Genomic DNA, 19,990 nt, shown 5'->3' with positions numbered 1-19,990 from the left:
CACCCTTTGCCTCTGATGGCTGCTGGTTAGTGCCTTGCATGGCAGCTCCCGCCATCAGTGTGTGAATGTGTGTGTGAATGGGTGAATGTGGAAATACTGTCAAAGCGCTTTGAGTACCTTGAAGGTAGAAAAGCGCTATACAAGTATAACCCATTTATCATTTATTACTTTTTCTCAGTCCGTGCAGAGAATCAACAGCGAGACGGCGCAACCAAACCTGATAGTTGATACTGTTATGCAATTGGCTGTTTAGCATGTTCCTATGGAAGTATTCATCAATCCATCCATTTTTTACCGCTTATCCTTTTCGGGTCGCATTATTGTAGCAAAAGTATTTTCAAACATGTATCTCAATCTGTGCGTGTGTAATCCGATTTGCGTGCATTTGTACTAATTTGTGTGTCTGTTTATCAATGCGAGTGTGTGTATTCAGATCTGCGTACGTGTGTTTTAAATTGTCTGTCTGTCCCTAATCCGAAATAACCCTTGATAGGTTGTCTATTTAAACATGACCTTTTCAACGCTTTTGCCGTGTAAGATGTGAGCGAGCGCATCCAGATTTGTGAGCGTGTAATACGTGTGCGGGTGCATTTAGAAGTGCATGCGTGTAAAACTATCTGCGTGTATGTATCTATAATCTGTGAGAAGCAGGAACCCTCTATTGGCTGTCTTTTTTTACACGTGACCTTTGCCACACTTCTGCCATGGAGGAGTTGTCTGTCTGTCTGTACAGCGATTTAAACAAGTAAAACGAGTTGTCTGTCTGTAACTCCCCCTTGCCTTTCCTTTTACTCACCACTAGTCGGCGCCTTGCAGCCCCTGATCATGTTATTCTGCATTGAAGTCAACAACTACGGACCACGTTGAAACACTCGCTCAGCGCTGCCAAGCTTCACAGCGTTGAGAGTGACAGTCACGCAATTTAACCCTTTCCTCACGCTACACGCCACATCTAATATTTCTCACGCTTATATTCCCAATTCACTCATAATAATGAACTTTGGTGTTCGCAGCTTGCCGTAGTTCGAGTAACTCTGACTGATTTATGGAAATAACCAATCCCAGACCAAGCCATCGATCCATTGTGCGTATATTTAACCAACCACGGAAGACAATACTCAATTCAAACCAACTGATTAGTTTAAATTGTGTGTTTTTCATGGTTGTTAAATGTTGCCTGAGACAGGACACACAAAAAAGAAGTTGGCACACCTCAAATACGCACATGCAGATTGTATTACACACAATTCTGAATGCGCGTGCACATGTACCGTATTTTTCGGATTATAAATCGCAGTTTTTTTTCATAGTTTGGCCGGGGGTGCGATTTATACTCTGGAGCGACTTATGACCATATCACACCAACTCTCAAATCCCTTCACTGGCTTCCTGTTCCACTCAGGGTTGAATTCAAAGTCTCCCTACTAACCCACCAGTTCCTCCATGGAAATGCCCCCCTCTACCTCAAAGAACTACTCAGCCCCAAATCCTCCACTCGACACCTCCGCTCCGGACAGGCTAACCTCCTCCAACCTCAGAGGACAAAGCTACGAACAATGGGAGACCGGGCTTTCTGCTCCGCCGCTCCCAGTCTGTGGAACGCTCTCCCTGACCACCTGAGGGCACCACAGACTGTGGATGCTTTTAGAAAAGGCCCCTTCTTTTTAAAAAAGCCTTTTTTTAGATACATGCATACTAGTTCCCCTGACCACCTGAGGGCACCACAGACTGTGGATGCTTTTAAAAAAGGCTTAAAAACCCTTCTTTTTAAAAAAGCCTTTTTTTAGATACATGCATAATAGTTTTAGCTATTTGGCTGTTCTAGTTTTTATTTTTATGTATTTTTTATTATCTTTATCTTTTTATTTTAATTTTATTTTTTAATACATTGTAGCACTTTAAGGTTGTTTACTCAATGTAAAGTGCTTTTTACAAAAAAAATCTATTATTGTTATCATTGTTATTATGTGTGAAATTATTAACACATTACCGTAAAATATCAAATCATATTATTTATCTCATTCACGTAAGAGACCAGGCGTATATCAGCAATCGTCACACACACATGTCAACCAATAAAAATTTGGCGGGGGCGGGTCATGGCAGAAGTGCATTGTGAAAAAAAAAGATGCTACCTGCTACTACTCCCGTACCTATGAAAATGTTTGTGCCACTGCTTAATAACTGTTTAATAAATACAGTTTTGGTAAATTGACTTAATTGTGGTTTCCCTCTCTGCATGAAAGTTTAAAATGAGCATATATTAATGCAGTATGAACAAGAATGTTGTAATGTAGACACATAGAATCATCCTAATGCTGTGATTATTGTGTCAAGTGTTAATTCAAGGCTAAGGCAAAATATCGAGATATATATCGTGTATCGTGACATGGCTTAAAAATATTGAGATAATAAAAGGCCATATCGCCCAGCCCTATGTGTACGTAGACAGCCTATCGAGGGTTATTTCTTATAAGGGACAGACGGGCAACTTAAACACACGTACGCGGATCTAAAAACACAGGTATGCGGATCTGATTACACACAGACATACAGACACACAAATTAGTACACTCACGTATGCAAATAATTTTGCAACAATAATACTTCGATATGTCCCTCCCATTGTTTAAAGACACTTCCTGTTTAATTAGCTTACCAGACTGTGAGAGCCTTTGTACATGCAACCAACCATGCTTTATTCTTTCCGGTTTTATCAAACACATTTTATATTGATATTGATTTCATGTCTATCGCGACATATATTGAAATCGTTTTATCGGCCCAGCCCGAGTGTAATTTAACTGCGTCGATCCATGCATGCTTACTTGCTAACCAGGCCGCCACCCGGTGGAAGATTGGGGATGTTCTCTGTGGCGATGCTCCGCAGCACAGTCACCAGGTCGGGGGTCCCGGCCTCGCCGCAGTTTGTAAGCATCTCTGGAAGGACAAATAAGGAAGGTGAGATAAGGCAGCGTGCTATCATGGCCAGGTGAGGTGCAGGAGGAGCTGTTGCGGACCCTCTACGCGGGCCTCCAGGTATTTGTCTAATTCCTCCTCTTTCTTCACAGCCTCCTCTGAGATCTTGGGCGCTCCGGGTAGACATACCAAGACGACGCTCATGTTGTCTCTGCTCCCCTGCAGCGCGACAAGGAAACACAAAACAATCACATTTGCATAGCTGGAGAAGATGCAGAGCAGTAGGCAAATGTGTTCAGTCATATTTTGACCAGTAAAGGTCGTATAGTCTGAAGTTTCCAGTTAAAAGGCATGACTTTGCACTATTGACAGTCAGGCTGCACAATTAGTCAACATCGATCCACATTGAGGTTTTTATTAGTGCGGTAAATCCATGTTTTTCAACCACTGAGATACAGTCTGGTGTGCCGTGGGAGATTATGTAGTTTCCCCTATTTGGGTTAAAAATATTTTATGCAAACCAGTAATTATAGTCTGCAAATAAAGTGCCGTTGTTGAGTGTCGGTGCCGTCTAGACCTCGGCAGAGTAACCGTGTAATACTCTTCCACATCAGTAGGTGGCAGCAGGTAGCTAATTCCTTTGTAAACGTCTTATCTAGTGCTTAAACCAAAAATAAACAAAAGGCGAGTGCCCCTAAAAAAGGAATTGGAGCTTAGGAATGGCTATGGAAAACAAAACTAAAATTGAACAAGCTACAAATTAAACAAAATGAGAATGCTGGACGACAGCAAAGACTTACAGCGTGTGGAGCAGACGGTGTCCACAAAGTAAATCCATACACGACATGACAGTCAACAATTTCCACACAAAGAAGGATAGCGTCCGCACAACTGAAATAGTCTTGATTGCTAAAACAAAGCAGGTGCGGGGAATAGCGCTCAAAGGAAGACATGAAACTGCTACAGGAAAATACCAACAAAACAGGAAAAGCCGCCAAAATAGGAGCACAAGACACTACACACAGGAAAACACCAAAAAACTCCAAATAAGTCACAGCGTGATGTGACAGGCCGTGACACTTACTTTGAGACAAGAGCTATAGTGATGCATGGTTGGTTATGGTTTGAATTCATATCAAACAATTGCAACAATGACTTTTTACTGTCAATATCCACTACCGAGTTTACATTTTTAATGTTTTCTGCTGGTGGTGTGCCTCCGCATTTTTCAATGAACAAAAATGTGCCTTGGCTCCAAAAAGGTTGAAAAACACAACAGGCAGAGGTTTTATTTTTTTTCTCAGCCGTCCCCGGCATTTGAGTAACAGACATGTTCACCAATAAGAATTGTTGAGCCATGTGTCCTTTGCTACCTGGCCAATCAAAAGTGTTTAAGGAAACAGCAAGTCTGTGTGCAGCAGTGGAAGCAGTCAGTACGCTAATAAGTAACACCACTCGCTCTTTGGAAAAAGTTTTGACGGTGACTGGGCCTGGGGCGGTAGTCAATCTGTTAATCAATAAATAAAAACAAAGTTGAAATACTTTGCCGGCAGCAATAAATTGCTATGTCCGTGTGTGTTTTTCAGTCTCCCTCTTCAAACAGGGAAAAAGAGGTCTCACTCTTCATCGGTCTCACCCCCCCAGAGTGTGTTTACCATTAGATCGTTCATTTAAATCTACCGGTACTTTTTTTTTCTTTCAGAGTGAGTCCTCTTTTCAGTCAATCACAATCTTTGTCTCGGTGGGCAAAGAGCAAGACCACTTGCTTTCACACACCAGATACATGGACATCAATAAAGTACTATCTATCTATTGCCCCCCTACTCGCGATTCATTAGTTAGAAGTTCCGCAAAGTAACAAAAATTAAGAGGAAAAAATACCACCACAAAGCCAAATGTCTGTATGTCATGAATTGATTAACGTGGACCCCGACTTAAACAAGTTGAAACACTTATTCGGGTGTTACCATTTAGTGGTCAATTGTACGGAATATGTACTGTACTGTGCAATCTACTAATACAAGTTTCAATCAATCAAAGTCTCGTTGTAGGAATATTTTAGCTTCAACCCAGATGGGCAATATGAGCCCATCAACACGGACAAACGAGTGAGAATGCTGTGATCACTTGAAGGCAAAAAAAAAAAATAAAAGACACCTGAACTGACAGTTTTTAGTTAAATATTTATTCAAGTTATTATTTTGCCTACAGAGAGCCCATTTAATTCTAAATGTTATTTACCTTCCAATTAAAGTACAATCATAAACAATTCTACAGTAATGAGAAATAATAGTTATCCTTTTAAATGGTTACTTGCAATATGATTATATATTATGATTACATTTACACTGTATAATATGTACAGTATGATGTAAACAAAAGCTCTGAGTATTCCTGCATAAAGCTAAATATTTTTGAATGTAGATTATTGCATATTGTTCTAATAATGTGTGGCACCTTGAGTAAAAGTAACATATCTTCCTTCACTCGTTATTTTCGTATTTATATGTATTAAATATAAAAATCGCAAAGCGAATGGCAATCGCAATTTTGGAAGAAAAAAATCTCAATTAGGTTTTTTGTCAACATTGTGCAGCCTTAGTTAACATCTCGGTGGCAGTATTGTTGACACTACTACTCTTAAAATGTAGTTCAAGGGGAACCACATTTTAAGGAATTTTGTCTGTCATTCACAATTTCTATGAAAGACAAGAACACGTTTTATTTTTTAATGCATTCTAAATTGTAATAAATAGCAAATATGAGGTGGCTAACAATGAAGTGAAAGGGACACCTCCATCACGTACACAAAGCCCCCTAAAAAAACACACCAACAAAACTTAATTTACATGTCATGACCTGCATTTTAACCAAGTATGTCAACATTGTTATTATAACAGCTAACAGAACTACTTTTAGTGGCGCTGTGATCACAGAGCTGTAATTAGCTAATGCTGCTATATTGACACGCTGAGCTGGTGAGATGCTGCATCGCCTTTAAGTTGGCAAAAGTTTGTGCTAGATTATAAATCCTGCCTCTCACATAAACCGAGAAGTTGGTCAACTTTGACATTCAACTTAAACCCGAAGATTGCAAGAAAGACAAAAAGATGCTAATTTGTGATCCCTTTTTTTTTTTTTTTTTACCAGTGTGAGGATTATGATTATTCTTCATTTAAACGGGAAGATATAAACATGCCCTCAGTCGGCATCGAGTGAGAGCAGACATTGTACAGTAAGTGACAGTCTTATGTTCATAGTTTGCATTTCTTGTTAAGCACTTTGCAATACTGCTCCTCGCTGCATCTGCTTATCACTCAGCTTCTAAAACTTATAACTCATCCTCTGTAGGTTCTGGATCCTCATTTGTCCCAAAGTAGTTATTGTTGGCTCTCAAAGTCTGTCATGATTAGTAGTAGCTGTTGAAGGAAATGGCAAACGTTGTGATGCGCCGCCGTATGCTTGAATGAGAAAAATACGTAAATGACATGTTGTTATGAATGTGCCTGTTACTACATTATATATATACTTACTGTCTTGTAATGTCCTGTCTTGTAAATGTCCAGTATTATTATGTATTTTACAATGTACTGCTTTTATATTTCTTGTATTTTATATTATTACTTTGAACTAGGGGTGTAACGGTACGTGTATTTGTATTGAACCGTTTCGGTACGGGGGTTCCGGTTCGATTCGGAGGTGTACCGAACGAGTTTCCACATGGACATATTAAGTAGTGTAACGCACGTTGTGTAAACAATGCACACCGAGGCACAACACACGGCATGCTAGCAGCTAACGGGCTAGGATAGACTGACCATACGTCCTCTTTTCACCGGACATGTCCTCTTTTGCGGAGCTGTCCGGGCGGAGTTTCTTAAATGCCTCAAATGTCCGGCATTTTGAGTTAGGGTTGCGTGTATTTTCAATGTACATTCAGGGTTAAGAAGGGGTTGAAAACTAAACAAATTGTGCGAGCAGCATTGGTGAGGGAGGGGCAGAGACAGAGAGAGTGAGAGAGTTATGATAAACGCGCATGCGTCGCCTTTTTATCCATAGATTTATCAGATTTTATTTTTTATTATCTATAGCAGGGGTGTCAAAAGTGTGCCCACATTTGCGGCCCACAGCTAATGTTTTAAAGGCCCACGGCACATTCTAAAAATACTATTTAAAATAAACAAAAACATAACACAAGTGAAATAAAAAAGCTTAAAGGTTAAATGTAATTTAGAAAAAGTTGCAATGTTGACTAATAAAACAAAGCTGTTTTTTTTTCTTTCAAACTGTCATTGCTCAAAACATAATATTGAATCAAAATCAATGTTATTATGAATTATTGACCTATCCAAGGTTCCCATTACTTCACATCAAATATTCCACTAAGAAAAATATTTTTGGTGGAATAACCCAAAAATGTATATTTTGTTGTTTTCTTACCGTACCGAAAATGAACCGAACTGTGACCTCTAAACCGAGGTACGTACCGAACCGAAATTTTTGTGTACCGTTACACCCCTACTTTGAACTGTTTTATATTTTAATTTTTTATCCTGCAAAGTGTCTTTGAGTACTCTGAAAAGCGCTATACCAAATACAATGTATTACTATTATTATTATTAAAGCATGCATATACAATGTTGGAGGTATAGATCGAATCTCTATTACCGCCATTGCTAACTGACTCTTGCTAGCGTTTATTTACGAGTTAGGATGCATAAAAAAGGAAAACTTGTGTGCTTGTCTCACATAAGGATTGTAAATGATTAGCAAATATTTAAGTTAGTGCAGTTCCCCTTTAAGTTTCAGGGAAGGAGTACAGGGAGTGTTCAATAGACTGAGGCGCTTACCTTGTGCAAACAGGTGTCCACCACAGAGTTACAAACTTTCTCCAAGTCGTCGCACACCAGAAGTCGCGAGCGCACAAAGTCGCACAGCTCCTCATTAGACATGACGTCCCAGATCCCGTCGCACGCCAGCACAATAAACTCGTCGCCTTCGCCGGCCCGCTCTAGAACGCACACCTCAGGCTCGGGGCTAACCAGCTGCTCCGTGGGGCCTTTACCATCCACGCTTTTGTAGTCATAGTCCCCCAGGGCCCGGGATACGGCCAGGGAGCCATTCACCCTCTGGATCATGACCGAGCCTCCGGCCTTCTGGATTCGCTCCTTTTCGCGCGGGTTGCAGGGCTTGTGGTCCTGGGTGGAGAAGCCCACTTTGCTGTCTCGGCTCAGCACGGCCCGTGAGTCTCCACAGTTTATGAAGTAGAGGTGGGTGGGGCTGAGCAGCACGCAAACTGCTGTCGAACCGCTGCGGTCCAAGCCCTGCCTCAGGTCGGCGAAGCTCCGCATGTACTCATCAATTTTCAGAAAACCGGCACGAATGCCGTCCTTCACGCCTTCCACGGAGCCCGGCCCGGATCCGAACTCTGCTCCCCCCGACAGAATGTGTTCCAGCAGGTGGCCAGAGCAGTAGTTGGCCACCCGCGAGCCCGCGTGGCCGTCATAGACGGCAAAGAAGGACCAGTCGGTGAGTCCGTGGGGGAGGCCTACCACGGCCGTGTGGGCGTCCTCCATCTCCACCCGCCATCCCTGCATGGAGCTCAGGCCATAGCTCAGGCCGTTGCCTTCGCCGTGGGCGCTGTGCTTCTCCGTCTTCGGCTTGTCCAGGAACGCACCCATTGCTGCCTACAGCTGAAACGCAATCAAGGAGAGAGGTCAGTTACCTTAACAAAACAATGACGGCATCACTTGTTCAGCTGCTTAATGCTTGAATCATTACACAAGTATCAGTTCCAACAACCCCCCCCTATAAATCACCTGGGGTTTTTGTGTGTGTCAGCAGTTCAGCAGGACTTAACTGCTTCACGGTGTAATAAGTGATGGAGTGCTTTTAATGACTTAACGCACGGTTGGAGCCAGAGTTCCTGAAAACAAGACGAGGACTGCAGGAGGAGGAAGCGCACGGTGGAGGATTACACCGTCTCTAAAGCCTCTTGCTGCGCGCACACGGGCAGCTAACACCATTAGTGGACCTGGCAGGAAATAGGGCGTCACGCTGGAGAGAGCAGAGGGAAAGTTCCACCTGTTGGGTGTTTCATCTCAAATGTAAGGCAGCCTTGAATATAAGTCAGCCGCTCTTTTTCAACAACAAAAAAGTAAATTAATCTTTCAATATAATAATAATAGACTTTATTTGTAAAAAACACATTACATTGAGTAAACAACCTCAAAGTGATACAGTGAATTAAAAAAATAAAAATAAAAAGATAATAAAACATAAATACAAATAAAAACTAGAACAGCCAAATAGCTAGAACTAGTATGCATGTATCTAAAAAAAGGCTTTTTTTAAAAAGAAAGGTTTTTAAGCCTTTTTTAAAAGCATCCACAGTCTGTGGTGCCCTCAGGTGGTCAGGGAGAGCGTTCCACAGACTGGGAGCGGCGGAGCAGAAAGCCCGGTCTCTCATTGTTCGTAGCTTTGTCCTCAAAGGTTGGAGGAGGTTAGCCTGTCCGGAGCGGAGGTGTCGAGTGGAGGATTTGGGGGTGAGTAGTTCTTTGAGGTAGAGGGGGGCATTTCCATGGAGGCACTGGTGGGTTAGTAGGGAGACTTTGTATTCAATCCTGAGTGGAACAGGAAGCCAGTGAAGGGATTTGAGAATTGGTGTGATATGGTCATATTTCCGCACTCTCTTCAGGATCCTAGCAGCACTATTCTGTATGTATTGCAGCTTCTGGATGTTCTTGCTGGGGATCCCGACAAGAAGTGTGTTGCAGTAGTCTAGCCTAGTTTTATTTTGCAGTATCAATAAAACTGGTGGATTGACATTTGCCATAAATAAGGAAATCCTTTTTTTAGCTGCTCTTCAGTTAAAATCCCCTCCATTGACAAAAATGATCTCAAAATGAACAAACATTTGAGCTACTTTTTTCTAGCACAACTATTGTGTCGTGGCTGCATCTCTCTGTCACTCATGTGCGGGAGTGGCAGGAAGAAAAGCTCTGACTCGCTTGGGGAGGAGTTGCTTTGGCGCCAGCTATTTGTTTGCGTCTATACAGCTTTAGACCCCGGATACATAACACCCTAGATAAAATGTTTGGATTAATACGTTTATGTCTCAAAATTAGAGATGTCCGATATTATCGGACTGCCGATATTATTGGCCGATAAATGCTTTGAAATGTAATATCGGAAATTATCGGTATCGGTTTTAAAAAGTAAAATTTATGACTTTTTAAAACGCCGCTGTACGGAGTGGTACACGGACGTAGGGAGAAGTACAGAGCAGTTGCGTCTCCCAGTCATACTTGCCAACCCTTCTGATTTTCCCGGGAGACTCCTGAATTTCAGTGCCCCTCCCGAAAATCTCCCGGGGCAACCATTCTCCCGAATCTCTCCCGATTTACACCCAGACAACAATATTGGGGGCGTGCCTCAAAGGCTCTTCCTTGGCGTGCCGTCCCAATCACATAACATCTACGGCTTTTCACACACACAAGTGAATGCAAGGCATACTTGGTCAACAGCCATACAGGTCACACTGAGGGTGGCCGTATAAACAACTTTAACACTGTTACAAATATGCGCCACACTGTGAACCCACACCAAACAAGAATGACAAACACATTTCGGGAGAACATCCGCACTGTAACACAACATAAACACAACAGAACAAATACCCAGAACCCCTTGCAGCACTAACTCTACCGGGACGCTACAATATACACCCCCCCCCCCCCGCCCACCTCAACCTCCTCATGCTCTCTCAGGGAGAGCATGTCCCAAATTCCAAGCTGCTGTTTTGAGGCATGTTAAAAAAAATAATGCACTTTGTGACTTCAATAATAAATATGGCAGTGCCATGTTGGCATTTTTTCCCATAACTTGAGTTGATTTATTTTGGAAAACCTTGTTACATTGTTTAATGCATCCAGCGGGGCATCACAACAAAATTAGGCATAATGCGTTAATTCCACGACTGTATATATCGGTATCGGTTGATATCGGTATCGGTAATTAAGAGTTGGACAATCTCGGAATATCGGATATCGGCAAAAAAGCCATTATCGGACATCTCTACTTTTAATATATTATTTTGCAGTATCAATAAAACTGGTGGATTGACATTTGCCATAAATAAGGAAATCCTTTTTTTTAGCTGCTCTTCAGTTAAAATCTGCTTCATTGACGAAAATGATCTGAAAATGAACAAACATTTGAGCTACTTTTTTCTAGCACAACGTGGCTGCATCTCTCTGTCAGAGCTTTGGCGCCAGCTGTTTGTTTGCGTCTATACATCTTTAGACCCCGGATACATGACACCCTAGATAAAATGTTTGGATTAATACGTTTATGTCTCAAAATGTAATTTTATTCAATTGGAAACAATATTTGTAAGGTTTCTTGCAGCACCTCTTGGTATTTGTCCTGCATATCATTTTATAAATCCAGTGACCTATACGTCAGCAAAATGCTTTGCAAGGTACTGCTATCATTGTGCCGACCCAGAACAATTACATATCATTAGATTTTTGTTAAAATAAAGCCAATAATGGCATTTTTTTGCGGTTCCCTTTATTTTGAAAAGTGTCAAAATACATTTTGGTACCAGTACCAACATACTGCTATCGGGACAGCATTGGTGTGTGTGTGTGTGTACCAGGCAAGCGCTGCAGCAATCATGGGAATGAATAGAAAAAGCAATAGAAATCAGATGCAGAAAGCACTTATTTCAGGCTGGTTCTTTACCTCCCACAGATCAGCATGGCTGGCATGTGCCCAAAAAAGCCTGCTCAGGAATGACTACAACTGCTTCCAGAGAAATGTGTGCGCGTGTGTCATCAGGTCTACATGTGATGAGGAGACACTCTAATAATAGTATTGTGCCGCTTTTAAATCCATGTGCAGGGCGCGACAGGTTGGCCCCACCTTGCACACGCATGTTTGTGTGACTTGATTGTGACAAGACAACCCCCCAAAGCCCGAATACCAGCCGCCACAGAGACATCGCCTGGATGCTTCTGCTTTCTTAAGAAAGTGCGTTGGCAAGTGTGAGTGTATGAAGTGAGAGCGCAGAAATCTGGTTTATTCACCAGCAGTGATTCTGGCTAAAAATAAAACAAACACGCTGCCATTGCTTAGCAACCACGCACCCTGCAGTACAAACATCCAGGCTTAGCTTCATTCAGCAACACACACCCCCCACCCCCCGCCCACCACTCTCTCTCGCTGAAGCCTGGAAGAGAGAAGGGGAATTGCATCATCCGGCCATTAAAGCAGTGGCAGCAGCCAGACTATGAAAGGAGACACGGAGATCTGGGGGCCACATGCAAACACGGTGAGACTTCCTCACTTGACAAGCTGCTGTCAGAACAAAACGCACACAAACAAACAAACCAACCGGGTAACCCCTCATTACGTCACCCACAATGTGACCGCGGCTCAAAAGCAACACCACCCAACCCCAAACCCCCCCCAATGCTCAGACGCATGCTCCTGCCAAAAAAGAGTGACTGAAGAGAGAAGTGGAAGGTCGAGGAGGGGATTACATAACGCTGTGAGAGACTGCTCTTGAGAGGAGGCGCGCTCAAAACACACAAACAAAGTTAGCGGAATGCTTCCGGGCACCAAAAGGCCCATTTGTTTGAAGTGATGACGTTTAGGGGTGGGAATTGATTAGAATTTTCCGGTTCCGATTCCACTTTCTATTTTAACAATTCGGTTCTTTGTCGGTTCTCTTATGGATTCTTAGTTGCAAAAAAAAACAAACAGGTGGATTAGCATCAACTTCGGTTGACCTGACAAAGCCAACAGTGAGGTCTTAGGAGGAAAACAGCATAGAAAAAAAGTTTTTGGAAACCAGAATATCCATCCATCTATCCATCTTCTTCCGCTTATCCGAGGTCGGGTCGCGGGGGCAGCAGCCTAAGCAGGGAAGCCCAGACTTTCCTCTCCCCAGCCACTTCGTCCAACTCTTCCCGGGGGATCCCGAAGCGTTCCCAGGCCAGCCGGGAGATATAGTCTTCCCAACGTGTCCTGAGTTTTCCTCGTGGCCTCCTACCGGTCGGACGTGCCCTAAACACCTCCCTAGGGAGGCGTTCGGGTGGCATCCTGACCAGATGCCCGAACCACCTCATCTGGCTTTTCTCGATGTGGAGGAGCAGCGGCTTTATTTTGCGCTCCTCCCGGATGGCAGAGCTTCTCACCCTATCTCTAAGGGAGAGACCCGCCACCCTGCGGAGGAAACTCATTTCGGCCGCTTGTACCCGTGATCTTGTCCTTTCGGTCGTAACCCTAAGCTCATGACCATAGGTGAGGATGGGAACGTAGATCGACCGGTAAATTGAGAGCCTTGCCTTCCGGCTCAGCTCCTTCTTGACCACAACGGATCGATACAGCGCCCGCATGACTGAAGACGCAGCACCGATCCGCCTGTCGATCTCACCATCCACTCTTCCCTCACTCGTAAACAAGACTCCCAGGTACTTGAACTCCTCCACTTGGGGCAGGGTCTCCTCCCCAACCCGGAGATAGCACTCTACCCTTTTCCGGGTGAGAACCATGGACTCGGACTTGGAGGTGCTGATTCCCATCCCAGTCGCTTCACACTCGGCTGCGAACCGATCCAGTGAGAGCTGAAGATCCTGGCCAGATGAAGCCATCAGGACCACATCATCTGCAAAAAGCAGAGACCTAATCCTGCAGCCACCAAACCGGATCCCCTCAACGCCCTGACTGCGCCTAAAAATTCTGTCCATAAAAGTTATGAACAGAATCGGTGACAAAGGGCAGCTAGAATATATGAAATAAATATTTCTTTGTATCCATCCATCTTCTTCCGCTTATCTGAGGTAGAGTCGTGGCATCAGCAGCCTAAGCAGAGAAGCCAGCCACTTTGTTCAGAGTATCCCGAGGCGCTCCCAGGCCATAGTATCCCCAACATTTTCCTGGGTCTTCCTCGTGGCCTCCTGCCGGTTGGATGTGCCCTAAACACCTCCAGGGGGAGCTGCTTGGGGGATGCCCCAACCACTTCATTTGGCTCCTCTCCATGTAGAGGAGCAGCGGCTTTACTTTGAGCGGCACCCGAATGACAGAGCTTCAGACGCTATCTCTAAGGGAGAGCCCGGCCACCCAACGGAGGAAACTCATTTTGGCTGCTTGTACCCGTGATCTTGTCCTTCAGTCATAGCCTAAAGCTCATGACCATAACAGGTGAGGATGGGAACGTAGATTGACCAGCAAATTGAGAGCTTTGCCTTCCGGCTCAGCTCCTTCTTTACCACAACGAATCGATACACGATCCGCATCAGACACCACACCAGTCCGCCCGGCAATCTCACGATCCACTCTTCCCTCACTCATGGACAAGACACCCAGGTACTCCAAAACCATGTTCAACACATCGCTGGCCAGCATTAATAAACTTTTCCCAGGGTGATGCACCTGCTTTGTTTCATTTGTATGGGGTCCCCTCCCTGCGTGCGTGGACCGCAACGCTGTTAATAAACGGCGATCGGTACAACGCCGTTTTTCTCACCTCCCTCCAGTCCCACTATCGCGTGACAACACTGCCGAGAAGCACTCCCTATTGTAATTCATGCATCAATGCAGAAAGGGAATGCTGAAATTTAATTGTGCATTGAAGGAACCTTTCACCCGAGTTCAATTGTTAAGGCTGGGCGGTATAACGATGTTGTAGTCAATACCTGTATATTTTAGAAAGAGATATATAATTTGAGACAATATCTTTTGATGTGACTTTGTTACGGCCGTTAGCGCGCAGTGCAGCGCACAACCGCCGAGGTGCCCGGCCGTCACCGTAGCTGAGGTGTGCGGGAAGGGTCTACCACGCATTGATTGGCGACACTGACCTCCCGCCACATTTGCCTTCGCGCACAGCCGTCATTGATCCAGCGGCAGCTCCTCTTTATTAACCAGAGGTAAGACAAACCAGTGAAAAGATTCAACAGAACAGCCGTCAGAGCCAACAAACCGCGCTGCTTACATGTCGCTTGGCAACAGACACAGCCTTTTAAAGGCACACACGCGCACGACCACACTGATCTCATAAACTTCTCAACTGCATTGGACATATATTAAAAAAATGTTTAAGTAACATCACTTTCCCTAGTAATTCATTATTTTCATTGAAAAGTAATTCCGTTACTAATTCAATACATGTTTTGCAAAAGTAACAAGTAACTATGATTATTTACTTTTTAAAAAGTAAAACACTGGTTTTAACTACAGATGTCCGATAATGGCTTTTTTGCCGATATTCGATATTCCGATATTGGTCAACTCTTAATTACCGATTCCGATATCAACCGATACCGATACATACATTTTTAAATTTTCCTGAGGGAACTCTCCTGAAGGAATCAATAAAGTACTATCTATCTATCTATCGATCTATTTTCTCAGATATATACAGTCGTGGAATTAACACATTATTATGCCTAATTTTGTTGTGATGCCCCGCTGGATGCATTAAACAATGTAACAAGGTTTTCCAAAATAAATCAACTCAAGTTATGGAAAAAAATGCCAACATGGCACTGCCATATTTATTATTTTAAGTCACAAAGTGTATTTTTTTTTTTTTAACATGCCTCAAAACAGCAGCTTGGAATAGGGAGTAGCGAGGGGTGTATATTGTAGCGTACCGGAAGAGTTAGTGCTGCAAGGTGTTCTGGGTATTTGTTCTGTTGGGTTTATGTTGTGTTACGGTACGGATGTTCTCCCGAAATGTGTTTGTCATTCTTGTTTGGTGTGGGTTCACAGTGTGGCGCATATTTGTAACAGTGTTAAAGTTGTTTATTCGGTCACCCTCAGTGTGACCTTGCATTCACCATTCACTTGTGTGTGTGTGCGTGTGCGTGTGCGTGTGTGTGTGTGTGTGTGTGTGTGAAAAGCTGTAGACATTATGTGATTGGGCCGGCACACAAAGGCAGTGCCTTTAAGGTTTATTGGTGCTCTGTACTTCTCCCTACGTCCGTGTACCACTCCGTACAGCGGCGTTTAAAAAAGTTATACATTTTACTTTTTGAAACCGATACCGATAATTTCCGATATCACATTTTAAAGCATTTATCAGCCGATATTATCGGACATCTCTAGTTTTACACATTCAACAATTTGCGATAAAGATAAACCTTGATAATTTTATGGTCACAATAAGCGCCATATGAAACTTTCATATCGTTACATCCCTAGAGGAAACAATAAGTCATGCTAACCACTAAACTAAAGCGCCTGAATGTAAACAGGGGTGGGCAGCCCGATACAAATACCAGTAACAATACCAAATGTATTATCAGTATATGGTCAATAGTACATTAATTAGATCTATATGTGTTATCAAAGAAAATTGACTTTAACTGCAAAAAACAAATCATTTAAATCACAGTGATTTAATTACGGCTATGCTGCCATCCTGATTACAAATACCAGTAACAATACCAAGTATAGTATCAGTATATGGTCAATAGTACATTGATTAGATCTATATGTATTATCAAAGAAATTGGACTTTAACTGCAAAAAACGAATCATTTAAATCAGAGTGATTTAATTACGGTTATGCTGCCATCCTGTGTTTTTTATCTGATTACAATAGTCATCAAAAATCTAATCATTCAATGATCTTGAAAATGTTAAGTATCAGCATTGGTATGACCAATACTGCCCCTTTAACTACCCAAAATTGTAGTATCCAAACCAAAAAAACAAAACTTATTGTTGAAAAAGAAAAAAATCTCAAGAACCAGTGGATGGAAATGCAGTTTGTTCTTTCTTAACAAAACTTCAAATGACAAGTGATCCTTGGCTGGACATTTGCATCTGATAGGCAGAGTGAGGTCATTTGTTTCATTCCATGAACAAGGGTCACGGGGATGAGGGGTGTGACCAACGGATGAAAAAAGCTCATTGTGATTAAGTTAAGACTGAAGGGAGCCTACGAGTGTGTCAAGAAGGTTCTGCACCATTAAGAAACAGTGCAGTCCTTTATACTGCTTTGGATAAGGTTTCATCAATGCAGTGTTTTAGGGGTGAATTTACTTTGGAACCACGATTCTTATTATAATTCAGAATCAATCCAAAATGTGCCTGTTGTGTCAGGTAATTCACCTCTCTGTAGTGTTTTGTTCCCGCAAGGTGGTCCAGTGCACTGCTAACATTAGTAAGCTAGCTTGCGATGTCTGTAATGTTTTTGCATGAAGGACAGAGAATAACATGCACGCACGTAAAATGGTTAAATTTTAAAATCTGATTTTGGAATAATCAGGATTAATCACCAGTGATTAGCAAAATACCTTATTTATACACAAATGAAACATTATTGTCAGAATGTCATCCTGGAACATTTTACTTGAATGTATGTCACTTATTTGCCCAAAACAGAAACGTTTTTATCGAAAGTTCTTTCAGGATGTATTTTGGAGTGAAATGTTCCAGCAAGTCTCCTCACTCCTTTTTGTACTGACGTATACATTGACAGGATATATATATATATATATATATATATATATACATATATATATATATATATATATATACATATATATACATATATATATATATATATACATATATATACATATATATACATACATATATATATATACATATATATATATATACATATATATATATATATGCATATATATATATACATATATATATATACATATACATATATACATATATATATATACATATATATATATATATATATATACATATATATATATATATATATATATATATATACATATATATATATATATATACATATATATATATACATATATATATATATATACATATACATATATATATATATATATATATACACATATATATATATACACAGGTAAAAGCCAGTAAATTAGAATATTTTGAAAAACTTGATTTATTTCAGTAATTGCATTCAAAAGGTGTAACTTTTACATTATATTTATTCATTGCACACAGACTGATGCATTCAAATGTTTATTTCATTTAATTTTGATGATTTGAAGTGGCAACAAATGAAAATCCAAAATTCCGTGTGTCACAAAATTAGAATATTACTTAAGGCTAATACAAAAAAGGGATTTTTAGAAATGTTGGCCAACTGAAAAGTATGAAAATGAAAAATATGAGCATGTACAATACTCAATACTTGGTTGGAGCTCCTTTTGCCTCAATTACTGCGTTAATGCGGCGTGGCATGGAGTCGATGAGTTTCTGGCACTGCTCAGGTGTTATGAGAGCCCAGGTTGCTCTGATAGTGGCCTTCAACTCTTCTGCGTTTTTGGCTCTGGCATTCTGCATCTTCCTTTTCACAATACCCAACAGATTTTCTATGGGGCTAAGGTCAGGGGAGTTGGCGGGCCAATTTAGAACAGAAATACCATGGTCCGTAAACCAGGCACGGGTAGATTTTGCGCTGTGTGCAGGCGCCAAGTCCTGTTGGAACTTGAAATCTCCATCTCCATAGAGCAGGTCAGCAGCAGGAAGCATGAAGTGCTCTAAAACTTGCTGGTAGACGGCTGCGTTGACCCTGGATCTCAGGAAACAGAGTGGACCGACACCAGCAGATGACATGGCACCCCAAACCATCACTGATGGTGGAAACTTTACACTAGACTTGTCCCAGAGTCTGGAGGAAGACAGGAGAGGCACAGGATCCACGTTGCCTGAAGTCTAGTGTAAAGTTTCCACCATCAGTGATGGTTTGGGGTGCCATGTCATCTGCTGGTGTCGGTCCACTCTGTTTCCTGAGATCCAGGGTCAACGCAGCCGTCTACCAGCAAGTTTTAGAGCACTTCATGCTTCCTGCTGCTGACCTGCTCTATGGAGATGGAGATTTCAAGTTCCAACAGGACTTGGCGCCTGCACACAGCGCAAAATCTACCCGTGCCTGGTTTACGGACCATGGTATTTCTGTTCTAAATTGGCCCGCCAACTCCCCTGACCTTAGCCCCATAGAAAATCTGTGGGGTATTGTGAAAAGGAAGATGCAGAATGCCAGAGCCAAAAACGCAGAAGAGTTGAAGGCCACTATCAGAGCAACCTGGGCTCTCATAACACCTGAGCAGTGCCAGAAACTCATCGACTCCATGCCACGCCGCATTAACGCAGTAATTGAGGCAAAAGGAGCTCCAACCAAGTATTGAGTATTGTACATGCTCATATTTTTCATTTTTAATACTTTTCAGTTGGCCAACATTTCTAAAAATCCCTTTTTTGTATTAGCCTTAAGTAATATTCTAATTTTGTGACACACGGAATTTTGGATTTTCATTTGTTGCCACTTCAAATCATCAAAATTAACTGAAATAAACATTTGAATGCATCAGTCTGTGTGCAATGAATAAATATAATGTACAAGTTACACCTTTTGAATGCAATTACTGAAATAAATCAAGTTTTTCAAAATATTCTAATTTACTGGCTTTTACCTGTATATATATATATATATATATATATATATATGTATATATATATATATATATATATATATATATATATATATATATATATATATATATATATATATATATATATATATATATATATATATATATATATATATATATATATATATATATATATATATATATATATATATAAAATAATGTTGAAAGATGGCACCTGATGGCCAAAAGGACGTAACTGCACTTTTTGTCCACATAGATACAAATAGTGTTAATGTATGAGATCTAGGGCTGCCAATTATGGCCAAAGTAATAATTAAGTTTATTGTTATCAATATTGAAATCATGATTACTGATTGTTAGGTAAAGCAGTGTGTTGGGGTGTGAACGTAATATCATCATGTCATTTGTATTGTCTAATAAAAAGACTATTGATAAATGCTATCCATTAATCTAAAGACAAATATTAGTGGTTTGTTTATTCCTTAATATAAACTTGTCAGCTTTTTGTCATTACATGATGCCTTTATCCATATTTGTACATTTTTATAGAGGGAGTTTTTTTTGACAGATCCATTAAGAGTTTGAGCAGGAATATGTCATATGGGAATTAACTATACACAATAACACATTAACAAAATGCTGCG

The 19,990-nt window shown here is 41.4% G+C and overlaps 1 protein-coding gene across 6 annotated transcripts in view; it reads right to left on the bottom strand.

Moving 5' to 3' along the window:
* Positions 1–19,990, bottom strand: part of ppm1bb (protein phosphatase, Mg2+/Mn2+ dependent, 1Bb) — a 38,098-nt gene that overhangs the window by 5,230 nt on the left and 12,878 nt on the right. For 5 of the 6 annotated variants that reach the window (XM_062055405.1, XM_062055402.1, XM_062055406.1 and 2 more), the window contains 3 exons: positions 7,770–8,612; positions 3,021–3,138; positions 2,829–2,940 (listed from right to left, as the gene is read on the bottom strand). In XM_062055405.1, the coding sequence (XP_061911389.1) occupies positions 2,829–2,940; positions 3,021–3,138; positions 7,770–8,600 (1,061 nt within the window). In that variant the 5' untranslated portion in view covers positions 8,601–8,612. Of the gene's footprint in view, positions 1–2,828; positions 2,941–3,020; positions 3,139–7,769; positions 8,613–8,738; positions 8,977–19,990 lie in introns of all 6 variants that reach the window. The other variant, XM_062055404.1, reaches the window with a different exon arrangement.

This window comes from Entelurus aequoreus, linkage group LG08, assembly GCF_033978785.1.
Source record: "Entelurus aequoreus isolate RoL-2023_Sb linkage group LG08, RoL_Eaeq_v1.1, whole genome shotgun sequence".
NCBI lineage: Eukaryota > Metazoa > Chordata > Actinopteri > Syngnathiformes > Syngnathidae > Entelurus > Entelurus aequoreus.
The sequence above is the reverse complement of the archived record's forward strand: the minus strand, read 5'-3'. Positions and strand labels throughout refer to the sequence as shown.